This window comes from Phallusia mammillata, chromosome 3, assembly GCF_965637545.1.
Source record: "Phallusia mammillata chromosome 3, kaPhaMamm4.hap1.1, whole genome shotgun sequence".
Classification (NCBI taxonomy): Eukaryota; Metazoa; Chordata; class Ascidiacea; order Phlebobranchia; family Ascidiidae; genus Phallusia; species Phallusia mammillata.
The window spans coordinates 11,762,882-11,786,721 of NC_137254.1; the positions used below are offsets into that span (position 1 = coordinate 11,762,882).

Genomic DNA, 23,840 nt, shown 5'->3' on the forward strand with positions numbered 1-23,840 from the left:
GACGTCGTAATTTAGTGTCTTCGTAACTTTGTCCTAATTTGGATTCAAATTCGACGTCTTTCTTTTTACGTTGAAATTATGCGCATTTATTGATGTTAAAATAAAGTCGATTAAGGGGGGACTTCTGGTTAGAATTTTTTTTTTACTTAGGTTCGCTTATGTGTTCATAACTTCTAAGACATAAGTACAAAGCCTCATAAACCATATATTGCTGGAAAGGTCAGGAAATTTTATTCATGAATATGGCATCAAATTTGGGCTATTGGCACACACATTAGAAAAATATACACTCAAACACAAAAAATAATATTTGTTACATTTCAACAGAAATCCCTAAAAGTCAAAAGGCTTTGAAGCTGTTGAGTTAAAAAAAGGGTGAAGTGAAAGTATGGACCTTTGTCAACAAAATAATGGAGGGATTTTAAACACAAGGCATCCCACCTGAAAAAAATATAATTTTTACAAGCGACCCTACAGAATTAGTTTTTTCTGTGAACTTGTGGGCATAACATTAATTACAAACAAAGTTTTTACAAAAAGCTGCATTAATCAATAGAAGACACCCCAAATATCAATTGTGCCAAATTTTAGCAAAATCCAATAAGCAGGTGTGGAGCAGTTACAATTTAACCATCAAAAAGTTGATTTTGAGAAAAACGCATTTGAAAAACTACATTTGAAAAGCAAGGTAATTGTAGCATCCATCTCCACATTTCTTGTGTGATATCACTTTGTGAATGGTTTTTAACTACCTGTGCATTAGCAGCTCCCAGGTACAAAGACACATGTCCCTAGAGACTGTTGAAACTTTTTCACTTCATGCTTTTTAACAAAAGCAGAGTGATTAGATAAACTCATTTTTGTTTTGTCCTTGAAAAGTAATGTTGTATTGCCAATAATTGAAGACAGTTTAAGCTTGTCAAACACACTTTAGAAACCCAATCTTCTGAAAGACACTGAAGGTCAATTATTTGGTATCCAGTACTCTGTTGACTTGTACAGCAGTACTTAGGTTGAGATGTACAATCCATGCTATCTGCACTGTGCACTTGGAAAAGTAACCGTTATGAAGCTTTCTTTCAGAAGCATTTGTAACATGTTTACTTTTGTTGTCAGCTTTTACCATCACAGCAGGTTCAGCTGATAAGACTGTCTGATGCTTAGTGTGTAAAAGCTGTTACCTGGATGTGTCAAACTAATAAACTTAACCTTTCAACATTTCTGGACACTACAGTAGTTTCAAAACAGGCAGCCAAATTTTTTCTGTCAAAAATGAAAGCATTAAAGATAGTTGACAACCCACAATAAAACCTAGCAAACAAAATGTTTGTCATCAGTTAAAGAAACAAAAACAAGTGTAAACTACTCAAAAAAAACAAACTAAGAACACTCTTTTCAAATGAAACTGCCTCAACTTTACCTGTTTACATAGCACACAGCCAATAATCTCATTAATCTGGAAATCTGCAACTAAAACCCTTATTTCAAGCTGTTTGTTGTTACAACACAACAGGTGGCGCTATTTTCAACTGTTTTTTTACCGTTTGTGCAAAGAAAAGGGCAACCGCCATTGAAAAAACTGCAAGAAATATTGCAAATTTGTGAGGTGTCCCCCAAAAACATCAAATTCAAGTAAAAAGGCGTTAGAATGTCAAAAAACTAATTACATATTTGGAATCAGCAGTAAATTTTGATTCTGAATCAACTAAAACAAAAAAAACACCAAAAAAATATTTTTAACCAGAAGTGCCCCCTTAAGCGTCGGATAAGTAAAGGTATTTGTTGGATTATTAATTAACCACATTTCAATGTTTAGAACAGGCCAAACAACTCAAGTAAAAATTAAAAGTTTAAACCATTTCTGAACGTCTATTTTACGACATGTTTCGAACGTGAAGGAAACGTTGAATTTGTCGTTAATATTCGATGTCGTAATTTAGTGCCTTTGCAACTTTGTCGTAATTTGGATTAAATTGCGACGTCTTTCTTTTCACAAAAAAAAGAAGAAAGCACACAATTTTTGAATAACTCTAAGAAAAACATAGATATTGACGTTTTATTTTAGCCAAATTAATTCTTGAAGAAGATTGTAATTGTAACCAAAACAATACCGGCGCGTCTTTGTCGATAAGGCTCATATGTCGGTAGTTTTATAAGTTTCCTGATATCGCTCTCCCATGGGATCCAAACAATGGTACGTTGTCGGACTGGGTGTTCTAACTCCCGCTGTTCACTTTGATGTCAGTTTTAATACATTCGATTTTGCGCTAATGCTTTCGCGCCTTTTTAGTTTTGTTCTCCCGCGCAAGGGTCATGTGACCACAGGATCCAATAAGCGCAAAGGGCATGTTCGTCATTTTGGTCGAATCTACGCAAGTTTAGCAGTGAGTCAAAAAGACGAGCAGGAGTATGGCTGCATATTACAGGCTGTCAGGCTTTATAGGATTCTTGGAGTTCTTCAGTATCTGACGACAAAGAAGAATTAAAGTAAACATGTAATGTTTTATGTCAACTATGAACGTGGGACTAATGAAAGGGATTTATGACAAGCTCGCATTGGCTCAACTCATCTCTTCAAAGTTGTGCAAGGTAAATTATTTGTATCACTGTCATGAGGATCCTTCCCAAAAGTGGCCTATTGTTTTAAAGTCTAACCGTGTTTTTCTCATGTGATTCGAGAAAGTTGGTTTAAATGTTGCAAGTAGAATACACATGTACATGGTCAGATACGATTCTTCATGTTGAAATTGTATTTCTAAATGTATGGCAAATGGAGTATGTACGAGTAGCCTACACGAGAAATGCACTTTTTCCAATGCAACATATTTTTAATTAATGAATTTTTTTATACAGAGAGGAGTTCGTGCGAGAAGCAACAAGCAACTCTGGTTCATAAAGTTGAGAAATATCTCAAACATGGAAAATCCCGAACGTCCCCGGACAACTACAATTTCTTATTGTGATTTTTGGTAGTTTTTCTTGTAATAAATTCTTTATTTGGTTTAACTTTTGTGTATTGTGCAGGTAATTGGAGGATAATTTAGTTACGTTAGGGTCGTTGTTAGACGTCAAAGTGGAAGAAAATTTGTTGCAGTTTCGACGTAAATATACAACAAAAAAGACGTCAGTAATAGGCGCGAATATTACGTCAACAAAACTCGTCAAATCAACGTCGTTGTTAGACGTCGAAATTCCTAAAATTTGTTGCATTTTCGACCAAAAAATCTTGGTGCAAAGGACGTCTGGTCCGAACCATATATTAACTTCATTTCGACGTCGCGGTGCCTCTACTTCTCGTGTGTATCAACATGTGTCTTTTCAAATGTCCTCGATGGCTAAATGGTTTCTCACATATGTCACATCGATGGATTTCTCTCTCGTGTGGGTCGTCATGTGCATTGTTAAATCTCCTCTTGCACCAAATCTTTTCTCACATACACAGCATTGGTGTGGTTTCTCTTTTGTGTGAGTTATCATGTGTCTTTTCAAATATTGGTCCTGGCGAAACATTTTTTCACATACATCACATCGATGTTGTTTTTCACGGCTAAACATTTTTTCACATACATCACATCGATGTTGTTTTTCATTAGTGTGAGTCAACTTGTGTCTCTTCAAATTTCCACCTTGACTGAAAGTTTTCTCACACACATCACATCGATAATGTTTCGTGGGGGAGTGAATAGCTATGTGTCTTTTTAAATCGGCGCGAAGACTGAACGTTTTGTGACAAACATAACATCGATGGGGTTTCTCTTTTGTGTGGGTCAACATGTGTCTTTTCAAGCCTGTGCCGCGGTTGAACAACTTTTCACATACATCACCTTGAAAGATTGTTTTATTGGTGGGAGACAGTTTGTTTCGTTTGAAGGCAACCTCTTTAGAAAAAGTGCTAATCCCTGCAAATTGGCATTGAAATTGCTCTCCTTCATTTATTTTGGAAAGTTGTTGTACTTCGGATCTCTTGTATAGTTGAAGCAGATCCGAAGCATCTGTACATTGCAGATCGGTTTGCTCCAAACTTAATTCCTGGGTAGCCATAGTTGACTTTTGTTTATCTGCAAGAACAAAATCGTTTATTATGTTCTACTGCTCTCTGAAAAGATTTTGGTTTCCACAGCTGAATTACTCAACATAAAGCAAACCAAATGCATAGCCAACAATCATTTGCGCAAAATTACATTGCAAAAGCGAACTGCACGTGTTTGATTTTTATCAACTAGAACCCTCAATCAGTATATTTTAGCCTGTGATGTTAAGTGAAGTTGATGTTTACTACAGAAACCGGCAATATCTTAAGTCAATATGTCCTGTAATTGTAAACTTTAGAGCAAACTTTGAAACTATTTTGAACACTTCCTAGCTTCAGTTGGGTATGCAAGGTTTTAGATAAGTGCAACAAGAAAAAACTATGAGACAATGAGGGATGAAGCAAATTACTTTGTCTGTTCGCTGATGACAATTATTCACCATCATTTTAAACCAGTTCTACGCTTACCAGTAGTTCGTCTGGATTTTGCAAAAGATTATCTATACTCAGCGAAGCTTTTAGTTAAATAATCAAATGTTTTGACAATTGCCTTAATAATGTTATGCAGTCTTAACACCTTGAAAATATCTCCTTGGTACAGAATATAACACAAGGTTCAAACAAAGCAGAGCTATCAACGTCTAAATCTGAAAGATCGGCACTGCGAGTGGTCACAAATGGAAAACTGAATTGCTTCCGACTGTAACATGTTTCACAAATCGATTCTTTTTTGCAATATAGTTGCTGCAGACCAAAGTTCTTTAAGTCTGTACGTTATTCTTTTCTGTTACAGTAAAACTTTAAACACGTGGGTGACTACAACACAATTCCTAAAGTGGACGAATACATATTTGTTTTGGTAAACACTATTCTACAAACCGAGCACTCTAATACACCATGTAACGTAGAATATCTTAAGATGACCTAAAATTTACACCCGCAGTGGAAATAAAAAATATTTTGAAAGTACAAGTAAAAGCACTGAAAACTTCTGTATGTCGCCCACTAACGCACCAGCGAACACGAGTGCATTGACCTGTAACCGAACGAAAAAAGGCAGCTCGTTAAGCGCCAGGTTTCCACTGTATGAAGTAGACAAGGAAATAATGTTCGACGACAAAAAGTACAATGCATCACGTTCAGTTGAGGTGAACATAAATTCCTAGCTGGGATCAAACCAACGATCACGGCACACTCTATTAGCCTATTTACATGGCCACTTTAAAAGTGGCTAAAAAGGTGGCCTGGCCCTCTTTTTAGCCACCATGGCCAAATTTTCATGTAAACTGGCCACGAAAGCGGCCGAAAATTAGCCACTTTTTCCGGCCGGCCCTCTTTGAAATGGCCATGTAAACAGGCTATATATAAATTACAGTCCTGCGGTACTGTGATGGATCACGTTTATTTTAGAAAACGCACGTTGAACAATATTTTTTTAATGCTTTACATTCTACCTTAGTTGGTTCCACATTCTACCTTAGTTGGCCCCGAAGCGATTGCGTCGTATCTGCGTGCGCGACACATCTAAATTTAATGACTATGTGGCTTCTACCATAATGGCAAGATTGTTGAGGCGTTTCTGCGTTTGCACTTCCTGGAGTATGAATAGATTTAAAATGTCTAAGCAGATCTAATAAGAGCCGCATCTTCTTTAGTTTTTGACCTATTTCCTTATTGTTGGAAAAAATGGAAGCAGTTTAAAAGTTATTCAAAACGATTGCAGCTCATTTTCTAAGAAATGTGGTTTTATAATAAGATCGTCTCCTTTTTATCCCATCCACAAAAGCATACCCAAGAATTTTTCTATTTTTTGACAATTAGGCGATATTACGAAAACTGATCGTTATGCAACAATGTTTCCATTTCTTTTCTTTATTTCGGAACCAATTTTGCGTGACTACATTTACGAGCTAGTTTCACTGTACAGGTTCGTGTCTGTATGACAAGCATATTCATTATTTCTTCGTTGACAAAACATTTAAAAGTATCTACGGGAGTTAAATTGTTTGACTGCAAAATAAATGACTAATATTTGTTATTTAAATTCAATACTATGCAAAGAAAAATATTTGGCCTCATGTTTACGTTTTTGTAAAACACATGTCAATCTGTTGGAAAATTTCATCTGAGCAAGATTATTTGTTGTAAAAATTAAAATGGCAAGACTGACTTCTATGTTTGAAGTGTCACGTGATCCGTGATTTAGTTCTAGCATTAATTTGTTATAACTTTATTTACTTTCTGTCATGAACGCACACACTGCCACGTTTAAGACGCGGTACACGGTTATATACGAAACGTGACGTCATAACTCAGGGACGACATCTAGCGGTAAATACATACATCACAACTTCCCTTCGTTTAAATTGAACTTACGGACGTCTCGAAGGGTAAGGATTCACAATAACATTCAATAGACGTAAATGAACACGATTACGCCGATACAATACACCACCACTAGTTTTTACAAGATAGGAGCGATGAGATAACTGTTTTTTTACAGTTCCTTGTTGATCCCATAGTTTGTTTTGAGTATTGTACAGTTTTACAGGAGTGTTCACTTGTAATTGCAGCATGTTTCTTGTTCCCCTGTCATAATACTTCGTTTGTTGTTTTCTTTCTTTTCCAAACGGACGGCTAGTTGAACTTTTTAACATTTCGATATCCAGGGGCATCGTGTGTCTGATTTGCCGACCCATGAGAAGTTGTGCAGGTGATTTTCCGCAAAGGAGAGGAGCGCTCCTAAATATTAACAAACTGTTGTTAAAATCATGTACACTGGCGTGAGCTTTTTTAAGTAGTTGCTTCGTTGTCTTGACACTCCTCTCAGCCAGTCCACAGCGAATTTTGCATTTCCGGTTCCAATAGAACAGGTCAGTTGCCACTTTCTGAAACGGGTAAGGAGCTTGTTGAGGTTCTAACGGTTGGCATTGTTGCTGTGACCTGAATTTTGCACAAATGGCACAGGAAGAAACCAAACCAGATATGTCGTTGGATAACCCAGGCCAATATATACTTTCCCGAGCTCGTCCTTTGCATTTTACTTCACCCAAATAGCCTTCATGCACACGTTCTAAAAAATAACTGCGCATAGACATTGGAACAACTATTCGAGATCCACGAAACAATTTGCTAAAACAGGACAAGCACGCTTATGTAAAGGCCAACCAACCATTATTTACAAGACGCATTACAATTTGCAACTGTTCGGCACATATGGTTTTACTTTGCAACTTTTGTTTAACTAATGGCATACAAGCAATAGCGGATACAATTAGATCTACATATTCACATACACTATAACAAGAAAGCGATTGAACGGACACACTGTTCTGCACACATCTTGATAACAAATCAGCTGTGTGCATGAATTTACCTGGAGTAAACTCTGCGGTGAAATGAAATCTTTGCAACCGGATCATTAGGTTGAATGCGCAACGGACAACTCCTTGAGAAACAACGCTAGGAGAGGTTTGTGATCAGTTTCTACCACAAACTTCTGACCATAAACATACTGATAACATCTTTCACATGCAAACGTGATAGCAAGCAATACTTTTTCAATTTGTGCATACCTTGTTTCAGCGGTTGCTAAAGCTCTTGCCGCATAAGCCACTGGCTGCCACATGTTGTCATGCTGTTGCAAAATTACAGCTCCAAGTCCATGTTTAGATGCGTCTGCCGAAATTTTGATCGATTTCTTGGGGTCGAAAAACCGAAGTACTGGGGCAGTTGTGACCAGCCGTTTTAAATTCCTCCATTTCATTTCGTGTGCTTGCGTCCACTCCCATTTGCTCCGTTTATGCAATAACAAACGCAAAGAAGATGTTTTAGTAGACAAGTCGGAAATGAAACGACCTAGGTACGTGACCATTCCTACAAATTTCAGCAAGTCACCCTTAGACTGAGGGCGCTTTAGTTGCTCTATTGCATGAACTTTATTTGGATCAGGTTGAACACCTGAAGCACCAACAACTTCACCAAGAAAAGTAATCTTGTCTACACCGAACACACATTTTTCCTTATTGAGTTTCAGATTATTGCGTTGCAAAACCGTTAACACATTTTTAAGCCTCCTGTCATGTTCCTCCATAGTTGAACCCCAAACCACAATATTTCAGATTATTGCTTTGCAAAACCGTTAACACATTTTTAAGCCCCATGTCATGTTCCTGCTTAGTTGAACCCCAAACCACAATATCGTCCATAGACGTTACAACGCCGTTCATGTGTTCAAACATCATGTACACCAACTTGTGAAACACTTCTGGCGCAGAACAAATGCCGAACGGCATGCGCAAAAATCTGTACCGTCCAAACGGAGTGTTGAACGTACAAAGCTTAGAACTATCTTCATCCAACTTTACTTGCCAAAACCCAGACAAAACGTCGAGTTTACAAAATACTTTAGCATTTATAAATTGACTAATTATTTCTTCTCTAGTCGGAAGACAGAAATGCTCACGCAAAATTGCTTTATTTAAATCTCGCGGATTCTACTATACAAGAGAGTTCACCCACTTAGTTGGTTCTTCTTTTTTCTCCATTCTTTGTAGCTCCTGTTGTAGTTTGTTTTTGAGTGCAAATGGATTTTTTTTGCTGGGACGGACTAGTTCCTCTTCCCGCAGCAAACTTTGACGAAGTTGATCACACTTGATACCAATAATAATTTTGTCTCGGATTAATGAGTCGCAAAGTTCACCGAAATCACAGCTTTTAGACAGGTTTTTTTAAATCGGTTATAAAAACATCTATTCTTTCACCATCATTTTGATTTCTAGAAAAAAACCTGTATCTGGTGATATTCTTCCTCGGACAACAGTAGCTTTCGAAGGTATTGACCACAGTTTCAAAGTGCATTTCTTGTCCTTCTTCAAATTTAAATGTTGAGTGGATGGTTTGACCTTGCTCTCCCAACACGTGGAGCAACATAGAAGGTTTTAACTTTTGCAGCTTTTCCGTCATAACCAACAGCTGTCAAACAAAGCCTAAATCCCCTAATAAACTTAACCCAGTTTTGTGACACATTGCCACTCCATTGCATAGCTTCCGGCAGTGAGAACGAACCTTCCATTTTATTTGAAAAACCACTTCTGACACCATGTCATAAGCGCACACACCTTTAAGCGGTTACCTGTATTGACTGCCACGTTTAAGACGCGGTACACGGTTAAAACGAAACGTGACGTCATAACTCAGGAACGACATCTAGCAGTAAATACATACATCACACTTCCAGGTTTTTTATTGTTTGTCGAAAAATATTAAGGACAAAACGGATTTCTATGGTAGTTATTGCCATTTTTTTAGCTGCAATGTTTAGACCAAACTACGTGCGAAATTACATTTTTTTTACAAATCATCTTCTGTGATTCTGAGTTCAGGTTGCAGCTGTTAAGATTTAGACCCTCAACACACCCAATGAATTTCAGGAGGATTTGACCAAAGGCGTGAGCTGTGATGGGAATCGTAGAAATCAAACTTCACAGGATGAAATCTAGCAAGGGATTTTTTTATAATCATCTGAGCATTCTTGTAAGTCAGTCAGCAGATTGTAAACAAGTTTTGCACGACCAAGAATAACGGCAAAAACACACGAATAGACTTTATTTTACTTTTAAAAAAGTCAACAACGCAAGGTAGCTGTTGTAAATCTGTGAGACTGCCATTGAAAATGGGCCTCATTGGTTAACCGGGTTTGTGTATCTTGAGCAAACCCATACATGGCGGGAGTGATGGCGGAGGTGGGATGTATCCTGTTGTTCGAGTCTGTCTGGCAAGCATTTGTTATAGACAATTGCACACACCAACTACAACTGAATACTTAACACAAGGTCAAGATCTAAACTGAAACGTCTTGACAAACTGTCAAAATCAATGAAGCATCGCATAAAACTTATTTTTATTTTTTGAGTATCATACATCTTTCCAGTACAACACAAGTTTTTTAGTTTTGCAGTCTGCTAATTGTTCTTCTGTTGATGTTTACCGAATATTGACACTTTTAAAACACCATTTCTCGAATTGAGTCAATGTCAATTCTTAGCCGCTTGTCCTCCACCTGTTTAGAAGAATGTACAGAATAAATAACGACTTTTTGTCTATGATCACTTCAGATGGCAAACTTAGTGCTTTGTCATCATTGTACAGCATTTGCGCTTGTTTCTCGCCCCTTTTTGCTGCTTTTACATTTATTTGAGAATGACACAAGTTGCTATCGAAACGTCATGTTTTTTTACATATTGTTAAACGCATTTTTGTTTGTTTCGGCACTGAAATAGGCGGAAACGACATGATTTTTAGGCATGGGTAACTTTTTCATACAGACCTACACCACATGTTTTGATATTACACATAGGGTGTCTGTACATCCATTTGTTTCAGCACAAACAGCAAGACTTCACCAGGCAATTCACAACCCTCAGCTTGTGGCGTAATTGCTGTTCAAGGTACTGGTTACGTTTTTTCTACTTCTGTCGCTGCCGATCTAGATCAAAACAAACGCTTGCCAGAAGGAACGTTTCGCCTTCCCCAACAAAACAGCGATGCTTTGAAGAAATAATATTGCAAGGCGTACTTCCCCCGCATTAGATCGATGTCGTCGCGCAAACTTCGATATCGGTGAAAATCCCTCACAATATTCGTACTTCTCAGGTGGCACTGATATGTCACACTCGACAAACCCGAAAATATTCATCAGCTGATAGAAATTCGGACGTCGCGGACGACAAAATTCGAACGAAAGTCGATACTTTGCTCCCTTTTCCAGCTCACCTAGCTCAGGGAAGACAACAGTCGGGGAAACCGGAAGTGAACCACAAGTATCAAGTTGGGAGTTTGTGTTATGCACTATTGGCAGGTCCAAGACAACCCCCCTTGATCCTAAATTATTTCCTACTTTGAACATCATCTCTAGATGTATATTAATTGTCATAAATTTCACTTTAATTTAACCATTGTTTGTGAAATGAAAAAAATGACATTTGTGTATCATATAACATACAATGATTCCAAAAAATAGTGCCTAAGTTCCAAAAGTTAGACAAAACTCAGCACGCATGTCATGTACTTGCAAGCGGACCTTTGGCGTTGGCACATAAATCTGGTTGGACGACATCCGAAAATTGTATTCATATTTTGACGTTGTTCGTCCAGTTTATAAGATGCTCGCAGGAAAAGAAGGTATTACTTGTCAGCCAGCAAGGCATAGGCGCCGACTTTAAATTTTTCCCGGGTATGCCATATTATATGACGTCACAAAATGACAAAAACCTGATTCTCGTTGTAGCAGTGTACTAGAATTAAGCCCTGATATCACTGTGATATTACTGGTACTCAGTGTTACCTGGATCATTTTCCAATTACTCTGTTCTATTCTTGCCACATACATTTCGCGTTTCATTTTTTGTGGCTGTCCCTTCTTTTCCAAAGACTATTCTATTTTTTATTCATCTAGTGCATTGCTCAATAATATTCACATATGATTATACCCAATTTGAGGTATCAAAAAATAGTGGCAAACTTGCAAACTTAACTTAAATAACAGTGAAGTGTTAGTAGCTAAAGTCGCGCAAAAAATGAGCCAGTATGGTCGATTGAAGAGTTTCATTGGATTGCTTATGATTCATTCAATGATAGTCTGACGTGTAAGGTCTGTAAATGTGCCTACGAAAATAACCTAGTTGGCCAGCTTCACCAAAGTTTTTGCAAGGTCAAGGTTAAAAAAATGATTCAACAATTAGAAAAAAGGTAAGCCTGGTCTGTTAAAACATCACGAATGCAATTACAATCCTCTCGAAAAAATTTTTTGAAAAGTGTTTTTAACACGAAAAGGCTTGGCAATCGAGGTCACGCATACGTCAACTACAACATAATGCGATTAATTAATGTTTTAGAAAAAAAACACTTACTCGAAAGATTGGTTGCAGTGCGATAAAAAATACAGATACATCTTGTACACAATGAGATGATACAAATTTGTGCCTTTGCCATTACAAAAAAAAAATGTTTCTGATGTGAAGGATGCAAAGGTTTTTTGATTGATCAGGAGGAGTCTCCTTTTCTAAACCCACGATAAAATATTTCTGCAGATAGTGAGCTCATAAATGAGGACTTGGATGATAAACAGTCAGGGTACTTCAGGTGATACAAACAGGCTTGCTGGTCTTATTCGGGTAATACAAACCTATGCACCACAAGAAATGACCGCCCAGCAAGAAGGTCATTACCAAAAAGCGCAGGCACATTTTAATGCATTGGTCAATTTTGACAGACGCAGAGGAAAAAAATAGCAAATCAAAACCTAAAAAGTTACTTCAAAAGGTCACAGGGCAGGAGTAGCCCAAATATCATCAAAAGAGAGTCAGCGGAGGAAGTTTCGAGTGTCCCAGTGACTAGTCAGTTGACATAGGCGGCCAAAGACCTTTTGGGCTAAAGTTTTAAAAATTCTGTGATGATGAAAAAGCAATTTCTGTTAGTTCTCGAATCTTTGTTTCGCTGTGGTTCGTGTATGTATGAACATCACGTGATGTAATTATCACACTGCAATCAGCAAAAATCCGTGCAAGTTATTTTGTTTGATGTCACAAATTGCATCAGATGATGGCAGCAGTTCACCGTCAAAGAAACAAAAAGTCCCCTGAACATGCCATTCTTTGCAGCTGTGTGTTCAAGTTTTCAAGAATCGGACCAACGTTAGTCATGCGTTGTTGCTCACAACCATTAAATTGCTCGCATTCATTACAGTTGTAAAACGTATTCGAGAAGCATTGGAATTTAAACATTAAAAACAGGTAAATAGCTCAACAAAGGTATTCGGCGCTGTCCTATGGTAGAAACGCCGCTGCCCCGGGTATTTTGTCAACAACCACGTGATAAAAAAAGTTTACCGTTTGTGAACTAAATTGTAAAAATACAGCCCAACCTTTGTTGTAACTGCCTACACCACCACAAGAACAACGACAGGCTAGTTTCAACCGAAAAAAACACAATTAACACCCAATGTTACGTCACAAACGTAAGGTTGGTACTTAGCCTACAAAAATTAACGTTGTCGAAAGTTTCAGGCAGGCAGAACATCGTTCAAACAAAGTACACTGAACTTTAAAATTAATTATGCGTCACATTGACTCACTGCGTTAAATAAGCGACACGTTGTAAACGAAACAAGCGACGTTAAAACGAACGTTGTAATTGCTAGGCCAGAAGTGTGTGCGCTTTGTTGCGTGAAAACTAAGCATTTTTGTTATAGTTATTACAGAGAAGATAAATGTTAAACATTAAAGTAATTTGCGACGCACGGCAAAGTATGTTAGGTGACAGTCGAACTAAATCTTTTCTATCTTGATTGTTTTGCCTACCTGTAATTTCGGCAAATAGGTCGTTAAATTGCAACAGTAGCAAAAGGGCCTGGCGGTGGAATTACGTTGTGTTACCATATGCATCCGCAGAAAATATATTCGGCATATGACGTCATATAATACGGCATACCCGGAAAAAATTCAATGTCGGCGCCTATGTTCAAGACAGATGACTTTCGTTACCAAAAACGCACAACCATTTGCCTAGGCAAGTGGTTCTTAACCTTTTTTCGTTCGTCACACAAAAATTCTATAAACTTTCTATAAAAAGACTATAAACTTGGTTCAGAACAACAACAACAAAAGAACTTATTTCAAACAGGATTAGTGGGATGCTTGCTGCAAAAGGCTTTCTCACCAGCTCCAAATCTAAAGGAGATAATTTAAGTAAGTAGGTCAAAAAATCGTTCCGGAGATTGAGAAGATGTACTATTTCAGTCGATAGATGTCAAGTTCACCTTTAATCACAGATGAACGGGCCTCATTGCAAAATTTCCTTCCTCAGTTTTTCACTTCCAGCTTTGGCACAAACGCATTTAAGGCGTTGATAAAATCAAGTACAACTATATCTCTTCTTTGTAGCTTTAAAAATATTAACTAGATTGGCAAGTTTTGATATAATATATATAACTTTTGGTCAGTAGTTTGTAATAACTATAAACCTGATCCGTTAAAAAACCACTGCTGAAAATAGTATTAGAACCTACTACTTAGGAATGTGTGAAAGAAGAGAATCAACAGTTCCGCAAACGAGAAGGAACAACATGCAAATACAAAGCAGTCGATATGGGCAACAATACCAGAAAAATGTGCGGCAAAGTTCCACTTAAAGCCAAGTATGAATGCATTCAGAGAGGCTCTATAACGGACAAATTCACAATATTTTAATATGATTTCTATGCTTCCTTTCCCAAGTGCAACCATGCGTTACGTCTATTCCCAAATGTATTGTTGTTTGTTAGTTTTGGGTCAATCCTACTTTTCTAAGTGCTTCTTGTGACTAAAATGTGCTTGGACTTAGCCACACCGTGTTCCAAAAGGGCAGTTAGAATCGACAGTTTGTGCAGTCTAGAGGGGCGAGGGCAGTTGTGAATTACTGAGTCATTGTACCTGATGATGGTACCAACGAAGGCAGTCCTAAAATTTTAGACGTCACAGGCTCTATTTTAGGAAGACTTTGCCTTCCCTTAATTACTTGCCACACGTGCATATCGTCGGTGGAAAACCAAAGTGGGTTATGTCCAAAATGTGTTTGTTGAGAAAACGGCGAAAACATTTTTTATTTTGTACAAAGTACTTTTATATTCCACAGTTTACAACCTATTGTTTTCAAACTTGGTATAATTCAGAACCTTTATGTAGTATGTCTGACCAATTTTGTTTCATAATCCTAATGCGCCCACATTTTTTTTTTAAAATAAAAAGATGATGCTTGGCCAAAAGGGCATAGGAGCGTTTTTTAAAAGTCAAAGGCTGCTACTACTGTATTTGCACTTATTTTTGCACTTTCCTTTAAACAGGATTTAAACTGCCTTGCATGTTCTTTTTCTTTAATGTGATTTTCGTGACAGATAATTTGATCCTCACTTCTAATCTTTTCTGGTGTGTTGTCAAAGCATGAGCACAAATCACAAATATCCTTTTTCGGTTTCTTCATTTTCAGATTGAAGCGTGTGGTAAACGTTCTGCGGTAAAAATCATATGTCTCATGGTTTTCATCAGGGGCGGCTCGTGCGAGGGGGCTGCGGAGCTGCAGCACCCCCAGTTTTTTTACTTGACATTCCTATTCCAAGTTGTCATACAAAACAATCTTTACATATAGTATTTATGTTTGATCAGTGTATACTAAGAATAACTTTTATGGCATTAATCGCCATTTTATTAAAATAAAATTAATAAAAAATTTGTATTATTTAAAAAAAAATTAAAAAAATAATAATAAGTTATCTATGGCGGAGCTGCAGCTCCAGTTTCGTGACGTTTCATGACGTTTTCAGTTGTACGCATGCGCACTTGGAAAAGCTACATGCCGGGCGAAATAGGCGAGAGGGGGCTGTGGCTCGCGCAGCCCCTCCCGTGACGTAGCGCTAGTTGTGTTGTCTGCTTCGCGTCAGTGAGCTCCAAAGCCAAACCCGTGTGTTTTTAAGTTCGACAGTGAGTGCAGTTAAATAATTATTTTGCTATCATTAAACTTATTGTTTGACTGTTAGTCGTGACTTTTTAAGATGACTGTAAGTGGGTTTCAGTTTTTACAGTTATCATTGAATTAAATAAGTGTATCTAACACCTTGAAAAAGAAAAAAGGTCATCTAACACCTTTAAAAGTCACAATTAACCTTTATAATAAATAACTGAATAAAAAAGATTTATGAAAGTATGGGACAAAACATCTGCTACTCCAATGTCATGCAGGAATAAGCAACAACAAGAAATACTCAGTTTTAGTTCCTAATGCTACCAAAGAAAAATTAAATTTGTGACTGTGAAGTTAAATGCCTCACTGAAATTCGGGCAATATCAAATGCAGATCAAACAACTGCAAGCAACAGGAATTTTGAAATGAAGACAAAAAACAAGTGAAGACAATTTAAAGTGTGGATTTCTTAACACACCATGTGGACAGTATTTGCAACCAAGTGCAATCATGTGTATTGATATAATGGACATGTACTGTTTGTCTAAACAGTAGCTGCTAAATTGCTTCACAGGAAGTGTTTGAACATTCTACAGACAAGATAGTAGTGACACCAAGCACATCTTATTGTTGACAAAGAAAAGCTAGTTACTCATATGAAAATGTTTCTGTAGATCTGATGTTCATGATTACTTTGAAAATAATTAATCTAGAGATGATGATTTGACAAGTTAAATTACTAGGATGAAAAATCCTTTTTGCTGTTTCCATGATTCCTTCAAAGGCAAAACAGTTCTTTTTAACACTGAAAAAGATCCCAATTTTTCTAAGGAACACCAATATTCCCAAAAGACTTGCACTTGCAGTGCTAGTACTAAGTACAAAAACAGTTTCTTAGTTATCATTTGGGATTAAGGAAGAAGCTATCAATTATCATGCCCAAACTATAACTTCATGATTCATTTTGGTTGGAAAAAGGAAGCACAAGATTTAATAATTTGGTTTAAATTTAAGTGAGAGTGTTGTAAATTTTAAAGCTTGAAGGCGTTTTGCACTTAAAAAAGGAATTATAAGCTATTTGCCAGCAAGCAGCACTTATAGCAGTTAAGAAACTAAAATACAATTAATAGTCTGTACACAAAAATTCAAGAAAGATGTTTAAATGAACAAGTTCTAAAACCAATGTAATGTGGTTGTTAAATTTGTAAGTTATGATACCAATAAAAAGCTGTATGGCTAGTTTTTTTGTGTGACAATAATCTGTGAAGTGTCATAGAATAGGTTGAAAACGCTGACTGTGACTAAATTTACTTAAATGAAACATGACAATTTTTGTTGTCGAACTGAAATACGTTGACCTTTTTCGACTCATTTATATCTATTTTTTCTATTAATTTTTTTTCTGTATTCCTGTTGTGTTTTACCGTGTTTACAACCGCTTCCTTTCGAAGCTGTGCCACGTGTGTTTTTGTTTTTCACATTATTACTGAACGTTATTGTGTTTGGCCCGTCGCAGTGCAAGTAAACAAAATACACAAATGATGCCGTCTTGCTGTTTACACTCGTGTACATTATTGCGTAACAAAAATTACGTCACTATGGAGTTGCTAATTAAGATTTGTATTACTTGTTTTTCTACAGATTCTACACAAAACAAATGGCTGGAAAACTAGAAATGTAGCTTTTCAATATATTGCCAACTTATATATGTTAAGTAAAGGCTTAGGCACGAGCCGCCACTGGTTTTCATACACTTTTTCATTACACCACGCTATATACATGCGATGCATTTCTTTAACCGATAGCTCTTCTGGTAAGTACTGCCAAGCGGAGTTTTTCCTAACATAATGTGATTCAACTGTTAGGAATTGTTCAATATGTTTGATCACAGGAGCTTCCCTTTCTTCTGTAACATTATTGTGACTCCCCTTCTTTCCACGACCATCGGTTGACACAGTTCCACTTTCAGTTATCTTGCCTAAAGCTGTTGTGATTCTCTTCTTATTGATATTGAGTGTGCTGACAAAAAAAACTTGGCAAACCTTTATACACTCATGACTTTCGGGATGAAGAAATGTATACTGCCTAGAATTTGTTTTTTCCCTTCGCTTCCCACTTTTTGCTGTGGCGCGGAGCCTTGTCCTTTTCTTCGGAACACTACTAACAAATTTTGTGATAAAGGAGCGTTGCAAATTTATATCTTTTAAATCCCAAAAGTCTTTATTTATTTGTTTCCTCACATCTTCTGTAAATGATTTTGAACATTGCATTCTGCATTCACAGGTGGGTCCTGGATTTCCACAAGGTGCATTATATTCATTTACAGAACAGCCAAACTTTCTTAACCCACTTTCTAATTCTATTTTTTTTACATTTTTTGCCCACTGTTTTTCATTACGTTTGCGCTTTCTATTTTGAAGCGCATTTGGTTTCCTTGCATCTGAGCCCAACTGGCTAAATTCTGTTGCGGACATTTTTGTAACAAACTTCATATTCCATAGAACAGAAGAACCTATGCAATGAATATCTGCATCAAATGATGCCCACTCACGACAGCTCTTTAAAACAGTGCATATAAAAAACCTTTCATCACCTTTCTGCATAAGGTGTCCATGTACTGTCTGATTACCATCTGTCTTGGAAAACTTTGCTTTAAATACCTTTTTGGAATTTTCTAAGCAGAGATAAACTTCTTCTCCTTCTGTGAGAGATGTCTCACTTCCATCTTGTTCAATACTTGTGGTGGCTACATCATCTGTCTCTGAGCTTTCGGTACTGTCACTTTCAAGAATTTTCCTACGTTTTTCTTTTTTTGACACTTCTGGTATATATTCGATGTCGCTGCCATCAGAGACAGAAACATCAGATTCGCTAACACTCTCTGATTCGGTTTGAACTGGAGTAGCATTACAAGTATCTTCTAAAAACAACTTATGAGTTTCAATGCTGCTCTTGCTATCATCAATTTCCCAGTGAACAATCCATTTTTCTCCACTCCTCCCTGTAACCTTTCCATATAAACGAGCATCTCTCCAGTTTTTCCCAAATTTCAAATAAGACCACCTGTCCTCTGTTACACTGGTATTTGCATCAAAATGCCAGGCCTCTGTTGACACTGCTGAATTAATTCTTATGCGATGCATCTCTTGCCTGAAAATACCTTATACACCTAATAATATTCTTTTCAATAATATAAATACACTTTATAAATACTTCACATTTCAACTAAAAAAAAATTTGATATTCCCACCACACATAAGTTCAACTAAATAATTGTAACATGTAATTTCTAAATAAATTGTTTAACAGAAAAACAAAAAACCCTCCCACTGTTTCAACCACAAAGGGAACTTCCCATAGACAACATAGTCACTTATTTCAGGTTCACATAGATATCTAAGTAATAAAATGCAATAATGTAGTAAATTTGTTATTTACTTTTTTCACCTACAATCACTTTGATCTGTATACATATACATTGTTTAGTTTTTAGGGTCTTATAACTCTAACTAACAATTAAATTTCACAGACACCTTTCTTGAAGTTTTTTTTGAAGGTCTATGTCCTTAGTTGCAGTGCAGATCCTGTTAAAAATTTGAATTCTAAACAGACCCGTTTTGTATTCAAAGCAACCATTGAAAATGGACATAGCTCCACTGCTATCTGCTTAATCTTATAAGACACACAGACAGTAAATAGACAGGAAGAAAGAGCTATGTCCAAAACCAAAGAATATGCAAAAAAGTGAAAAACCTCAAAAATGGACAGAGCCCAGTTCGGTTTTCCACTGACGATATCTTTGTTGCTAAGTTTCTATAGGGCATAGTTCAAAGATACACAATCATAATAACATGAATGAGTGTGATCAATGTTGGCCAGTAAACAGGGTGAAAATGTTGATTTTACTGGTGAAATAGCACTTTCTAGCTCTGAGTTACTAACATTGCTGAATAGTAAATAGGACAGTAGGCATCGGGTACAAAAGTATGGGGTGTTATTGTGAAGATTACTTGCACATTTGTTGCATTTCATGTGGAAGAGAAGTTGTAAAAGTTTGTGGGTTAAAATACAACAAGTATTAACAAATCTTATGCCTCACCAAGTCTTTGTCACTGTGGGTGGCAATAATGTTGCTGTTGTCATTCTTCTTCAGAAATGTCGCTCCGTTCCTAGTCCAGATGTGATGGTACTGGTGCTCCCTCTTAAACCGGAGACAGTTGTTAAATCGCTCACGGTTCTTCTTTGTCAGGCTCTCGTTGATGAAAATTTGGTTCCCAGGGGCTACGCCTTTGTTGGATTGTTTCAGCCTATACCGGTTGGAGTAAATGGCATCTCTCACTTTGCGGCTCATAAATTTAGCAATGATTACCGGACGGGGAGGATCTTTAGAGACTCGCCTAAGTCGGTGAGAGATACTGATGTCAGGCTCCGTTTCCGAATAAGGCAGGCCTTTGAAATCCAAGCATGGTCTTCGACCATATTGCTCGAGATTATTTAAGCTCTCGACATTGGAGATTGTTTGCACTTGTAGTTCTTTTACAGCCTTTTTGAGTTCCCTATTTTCAGTTTTTAGAAGTTTCATCTCAGCCTCGTTGTTTACCAGCTGAGTCTGTACCTTATCATATTGTTCCTGCAAGAAAGTTTGGCTCTTGCGGATCTTAGGGTTGAGTCGGTGGAGATTTTACTCTCCCGAACCTCATCCCTCAGGGATTCTATCCTTTCAAGAACCACAGATTGTTCGTCCTTTTTTTTCTCAATTGAGACATCTTTCCAATAATCCTCAAGTTTTCACACAATTTCTCTGCAAATCAGATTTTTTTTATATTTAAATAATGTTACCTAAGCAACCTTATTCAAATAGAATCTTCACGATCTATCACTTCATTTAGATCAGTGATTCTTAACCTTTTGATAACGGCCGAACCCCTACGATATTCTTCAGCATTTGGTCGAACCCCAAAGTTACATCCTAGGTTTTATCCCATTTTGTTTGGTGAGTCATAATTAGGTTTTTCAAACATAGTGGCAACTGTTACTGTTTGTCATTTTGTTAAACTCTCACATAATAATACAAGCAACTTGTTTCAGGATTACTTTAATTCCGGCAATTTTTAGTTTTTACCAAAATGAATCATTGTATTTTTAGCATCTGCACACAAACATGAAAAAGATATGTTTTTGCTGCCAACAAAATTTCGGAGCTGCAGCACCCCCTAGATATTTTTAATTAATACCCCTATCATAATATTACAAATAACTTTCATTATTTTTAATTTTTTATTCCGTAATTTTCGACCTTATCACCTTTTTTTACATTAACAATTTTTTTTTGGAAACACTAATGTATACCTATGCTGGAACTGCAGCTCCAGTTTTCTGACGTTTCGTGTCGTTTCATGATGTTTTGCGGTTCTGCGCATGCGCACTTTAAAAAGCTACATGCTGGGCGAAATAGGAGCCAGGGTGCTGCGGCTCTCGCAGCTCCACCAATCTAGTAGCGTGTGACATGGGCACCCGAAAGTAGTTGTGTTGTCTGTTCCGCGTTTATTGTGTGCCAAAGCAAATCAAGTGTACCATCAGGTTCGACAATGAGTACAGTACGACAGTTATTCTTTTTTAATCATTTTTACAGTTTTTGATTGAAAAGTTAATCATGGCTTTTTAAGATTCTCATTCGGTGACTGTAAGTGAGCTTCAGCAACTTAAGTTTTCGCAGTTATCAAGTTCTGAAAAGGTAAGTATAATGAAAAAAGGGCGTCCAACGCCTGATATTCAACTTTGTCAGCCAGGAATGAGCCACAACAAGAAATATATACGTTTTAATTCTGAATGGTATCAAAAGAAAAAAAAATGGTTTTGTGGTTGTGAAGTTAAAAATGCACTGTTCTGTTTTCCATGTTTGCTGTTTGGAGGTGATGGAAAATGCTGGACAAAAGATGGTTTTACAAATGTAGCCAAAATAGGTGAGAAAGCAGAAAAACATGAAAAGTCAAAGAAGCATGTGGACAATGATGTTTCACTTTCACTTTTGGGAACTGTAAATATTAAGGAAAAACTTAGTGAGGCGTATAGACTTTCAATTATTGAACACAACAAAAAAAGTTGTGAAAATTATAGACTGCATTTTGTTCTGTGAAAACTTTGAAACTTCCTTACGTGGACATGATGAAAAAGATGATGCTCTTAATCCATGGGTATTGTAACATAAATGATGTAATATTCGCATTGACGTCATGGGTATGCCATGACTTGTAACTTCCATAAGCTACGTGACTTATAACGTGGGAACCACAAGTGGCTATGTCATGTAATTGTTCGTTATTGCGTGGGACAGGATGAGAACGTTGTGGGCATCCGTACCAGTGGCGGGATGTTGTTCACGTATGCCTAATTATGTTGTTTTGATCTGTGTATATTCTCTGTGGTTTTGAAGTGACTTTATTCGACTTCGGTTGGGCGTATGAATCACACTACGTCAAGCCACGTTTACATAGCATTACTGTTGGTGTTATAATAAAACAAACTAACCAACGGCTGGACTATTGCTGTTAGCACAATCGGAAGCGCAAGTCGAATAAACAACACGTAATACACATACGTTTTCCTACAATCTGGTGACCTCGACTTCGATAGCTTCCAGCAACGAATTGCAATCAAGAAGAAGAATACGTCAAAACAACAACAACAACTGTGACCGTGAGTACCAAAACAGTTGTACTTTTTGGTCGGAAGATCTTTCATCATCTAAATGAAGATAATTCTTCTTAAACAATTCTACAAATAACCTTCTGATCCATTCAAGCGTCAAGCAACAATCAAGCAAGCAGTACAATTTGACCCCGCAACAATCAAGCATCGCTTCGACTACGACGAGTCGACGAACAAGCACTAGTGTTCGTCGACTCGTCGTAGTCCTTGCCAAAAAGGTTACTATCAATCAATCAATCAATCAATCAATCCATCCACAAGGATTCAAGAGCACGAGCTTTCAATTTCTTGACGACTCAATCGAGCTCGAGCCACTGAGGAGGACACTATCTATTCGCGTACGTTCGGAGACGGATTCGGTTTGGAGGTCGCACTAATTCGCGTGCGGAGATCACACATCATTCGTGGTACGGATATCGGATCGTGTACGGGATTCACATTATCCGAGGTAGCCTAGCCTACGGAGATCGCACTAAATTCGCGTACGGGAATCACATTATTCGAGGTACGGAGATCGGAAACACAAACTGTTTATTACAATTGGATTACGGAACAACGGAACAACAGGAGTGGAATCACAGGAGTGGAACCGCATCATCTGGTGGAAATAACGAATCGACGAGTCATCGGTAATGCATGCAAATTTTCTTATTTTTTGTCATTGTAAGCCAATAACTTTTCTTTACTACGAGTCACTGCAACCAATCTTAAACATTATATTACGTGAAATAGTTTTGTCACTCAATAAGTATTAGTATTATTGTACTGTGGTAACATTCAACCAAAGCATCTAGTGTATGGAGAAATTTTTACCATTCGCTGGTAAGAAAAAGAGTAAAACGTCAACCCCTAAGTCTACGGTAAAATTCTCTCCATTTAATACGGTTATTCCACCAACTCTCGAAATGACCGATAGCGAACAATTACATGACATAGCCATTTGTGGTTCCCACGTTATAAGTCACGTAGCATATGAAAGTTACGTAATGGAAAAGTTACAAGTCATGGCAGCTCTACCCATGACGTCAATGCGAATATTACATCATTTATGTTACAGTATTTAAAGGATTAGTTAATTTTGCATCTAAGTTAGATCCAGACTTAAAAAAAAAACACTTAGAAACCCGGGTTTCTAAAACAATTCAAAATGAAATACTTGACTGTCTTCCACGAATTTACCGTGATAAGGGCCGAAATTGGAAGACCTTTATTTGTCCCTGTCATGACTGATGATACAACTGATGTTTCGGAAACTACACAAATGGTCCTTATTCTGCGTTACTTTTTGTATGGAGAAATACACGAGCGCTTTTGGGTTTTTTTTACTCCAGAAAATCAAGCAGCTGATGGCATATCAAATCGTATTTTTGAACAATTGGACCTCATCCTTCAAGGAAATGGACAAAAATTAATAGCTCAGACATATGATGGTGCAAATGTGATGAGAGGCAGAAAATCAGGAGTTCAGAAAAAAGTAAAAGCAGTGTATAGTGCAGCAAGTATTAGTCGAAATGCAAGAATATTTTTTTCTAACGTTTTGGCTATTCCAACATTTTTCTCAAGATCACCACAACCTGTTACCATTTTTAAAAAACATATGGATGCCAAA

At 37.2% G+C, this 23,840-nt stretch overlaps 2 protein-coding genes and 1 pseudogene across 2 annotated transcripts; all 3 read right to left on the minus strand.

The window, feature by feature from the left end:
* Positions 1 to 3,232: 3,232 nt before the first annotated feature.
* On the minus strand, positions 3,233 to 5,492 carry LOC145220110 (uncharacterized). The gene has a single exon (XM_080087403.1). The coding sequence runs from the start codon at positions 4,039 to 4,041 to the stop codon at positions 3,319 to 3,321; it is 723 nt and encodes a 240-aa protein (XP_079943529.1). The 5' UTR covers positions 4,042 to 5,492; the 3' UTR covers positions 3,233 to 3,318.
* A 3,037-nt stretch (positions 5,493 to 8,529) lies between these two features.
* On the minus strand, positions 8,530 to 9,200 carry LOC145219502 (uncharacterized; annotated as a pseudogene).
* A 10,401-nt stretch (positions 9,201 to 19,601) lies between these two features.
* Positions 19,602 to 20,105, minus strand: LOC145219504 (uncharacterized). Its single transcript, XM_080086864.1, has one exon. The coding sequence runs from the start codon at positions 20,103 to 20,105 to the stop codon at positions 19,602 to 19,604; it is 504 nt and encodes a 167-aa protein (XP_079942990.1).
* Between the last annotated feature and the right edge of the window lie 3,735 nt (positions 20,106 to 23,840).